At 45.8% G+C, this 2,648-nt stretch overlaps 1 protein-coding gene across 2 annotated transcripts; it reads right to left on the reverse strand.

The window, feature by feature from the left end:
* Positions 1-2,376, reverse strand: LOC135073992 (elongation factor 1-alpha). Of its 2 annotated transcripts, none has more exons than XM_063968283.1 (2): positions 2,265-2,376; positions 1-1,634 (listed from the first exon to the last, which is right to left on the reverse strand). In XM_063968283.1, exon 2 carries the CDS (start codon positions 1,621-1,623, stop codon positions 235-237), a length of 1,389 nt encoding a protein of 462 aa, XP_063824353.1. In that variant the 5' UTR covers positions 1,624-1,634; positions 2,265-2,376; the 3' UTR covers positions 1-234. The 2 variants fall into 2 exon arrangements, with proteins under 2 accessions (XP_063824353.1, XP_063824360.1); XM_063968290.1 differs by having other exon boundaries at positions 2,197-2,302.
* Between the last annotated feature and the right edge of the window lie 272 nt (positions 2,377-2,648).

Here is a 2,648-nt window from a genome sequence, read left to right on the forward strand (position 1 = left end):
TTAAATATTACTGGAGGCTACCTTTATTCTATGAATTTACACTTTAGTTGCAGTCATAACAAAATATTTCAGATATATGTATAACCTTATATAAATTATAAAATAATGTTACAGTATAAGCCTTGTAAAAAATATAGAAAAGGAATGAGTCAGTAGCCCTTCTTTCCTTCTGAACACCTTTCGGTGTATGAAGTATCGCAGTTGGATGAAAAATTGTGCTGTTAACAACGCTAGCTACTTCTTGCCCTTGGAAGCCTTCTCGGCAGCCTTGGTGACCTTGCCACTGGCCTCCTTGAAGTTCACGGCCTTGATGACTCCGACGGCGACGGTCTGTCTCATGTCACGCACGGCGAAACGACCGAGGGGAGGGAACTCCTGGAAGGCCTCCACACACAGGGGCTTGGAGGGAACTAGGTTGACAATGGCGGCATCACCAGATTTGATAGACTTAGGGTTGTCCTCAGTGGATTTACCAGTACGACGGTCAACTTTCTCTTTGATTTCAGCGAATTTGCAAGCAATGTGGGCTGTGTGGCAATCCAATACAGGTGTGTAGCCGTTTGAAATCTGTCCGGGGTGGTTGAGCACGATGACCTGTGCGGTGAAGTCAGCAGCTCCCTTGGGTGGGTTGTTCTTGGAGTCTCCGGCGACGAAACCACGACGCAACTCCTTGACAGACACGTTCTTTACGTTGAAACCAACGTTGTCTCCGGGCACAGCCTCCTGGAGAGCCTCGTGGTGCATCTCCACGGACTTGACTTCAGTGGTCAGGTTAGCGGGGGCGAATACGACGATGGTACCGGGCTTGAGGACACCAGTCTCCACACGGCCTACGGGCACCGTACCAATACCGCCGATTTTGTAGACGTCCTGCAGGGGCAGACGCAGGGGCTTGTCGGTGGGACGGGCGGGCGGCAGGATGGCGTCCAAGGCCTCAATGAGGCACTTGCCTTCAGCCTTACCCTCCTTGCGCTCGATTTGCCATCCCTTGAACCAAGGCATCTTGGTAGACGGCTCCAACATGTTGTCTCCGTGCCAGCCAGAAATGGGTACGAAAGCGACGGCAGCTGGGTTGTAACCGATCTTCTTGATGTAGGAAGAAACTTCCTTCTTGATTTCCTCGAAACGGGATTCGCTGTATGGGGGCTCAGTGGAGTCCATTTTGTTGACGCCCACAATCAGCTGCTTCACTCCCAGAGTAAAGGCGAGCAGGGCATGCTCGCGGGTCTGTCCGTTCTTGGAGATACCGGCCTCGAACTCACCGGTACCAGCGGCGACGATGAGGACGGCGCAGTCGGCCTGAGAGGTTCCTGTGATCATGTTCTTGATGAAATCTCTGTGTCCAGGGGCGTCGATGATGGTGACGTAGAATTTGCTGGTCTCGAACTTCCACAGGGCGATATCGATGGTGATACCACGCTCACGCTCGGCCTTCAGTTTGTCCAATACCCAGGCATATTTGAAGGAACCCTTGCCCATTTCCTGGGCCTCCTTCTCGAACTTCTCGATGGTACGTTTGTCGATACCACCGCATTTGTAGATCAAGTGACCGGTGGTGGTGGACTTGCCGGAGTCGACGTGTCCAATGACGACAATGTTAATGTGAGTCTTTTCCTTGCCCATTTTTGGTTAGTCTGCAACAATTGAAAACAAATAAGATTACTTGATTTGTTTTGGTCAAACACGCGTACGGGATAACGATGTACACCGGCATCCGCAAGGTCGAAGCCTCATGTGTCGCGGGACCGGCAATATGGCCGCCGCATGGCCGCCTCGCCCTATCTTGACATTTCACAATGGATGTCAGCCATTACGGCAAAAACTTTAAAAATATTAGAAAAAACGTATTTACTAGTAATTAACAGCTAATACTAAAGACAAATGAACTGAAAAACTTGGGACATAACACTAAAATATGGCAAACAAGATCGCATCAACCACGTGGTAGTGACGAGCCGGTTCGTGCACAAATGTGACGCGTAAGCACATCACGATGTTTTTGAATTAAGAACTATTGAAAAGCACTTTCGTAAATGTAAAAGAAACAAAGGAATACTAGATTGAAAGATAATTTCGTACACGTTGCTAACACAGATCGGACTTATTGAAAAGGTTTAAAATTACACCACTCTAGTCTAATTAGATTTCATTGGATTTTGGTAAACAAAAATGAATGGCAGTGAATTAAATACTAACACTATAGTATAAAACTTTTGAGATCTAGAAATCACTTTTCACTTCACAGTACTTCTTCTGACACTCACCACGGAATACAATCAGCGTGTAATATCCGAGAAAGACTCCAACAGAATGGACGAGAAATGGTTTCAGCTGGAACAAGGAGAGTCACTTCCGGTCGGCAGTGTGGCTGCTTTATATGGACAAACTCCCTAGAATTGCAATATATTGTGCAACATGTGTAGCAAATGTGAAATATTGTGTTAGATAGTAACACAAATGAGATTATGTCTAGACTCTAGATTATAATTGATTGGTATTTCTTAATATCGGAACTGAACTTTAAAAGACCAATAATATTAAGTGTTATTAAGTTTTATGCAAAATATAATTACCCTAGGTGGCGCTACTGTATTATTCTTTAAATTATCCTTTTGACCGCCAACACATAATATCAAAACAACTGTTTC

This window comes from Ostrinia nubilalis, chromosome 1 (assembly GCF_963855985.1).
Source record: "Ostrinia nubilalis chromosome 1, ilOstNubi1.1, whole genome shotgun sequence".
In the NCBI taxonomy this organism is placed as follows: Eukaryota; Metazoa; Arthropoda; class Insecta; order Lepidoptera; family Crambidae; genus Ostrinia; species Ostrinia nubilalis.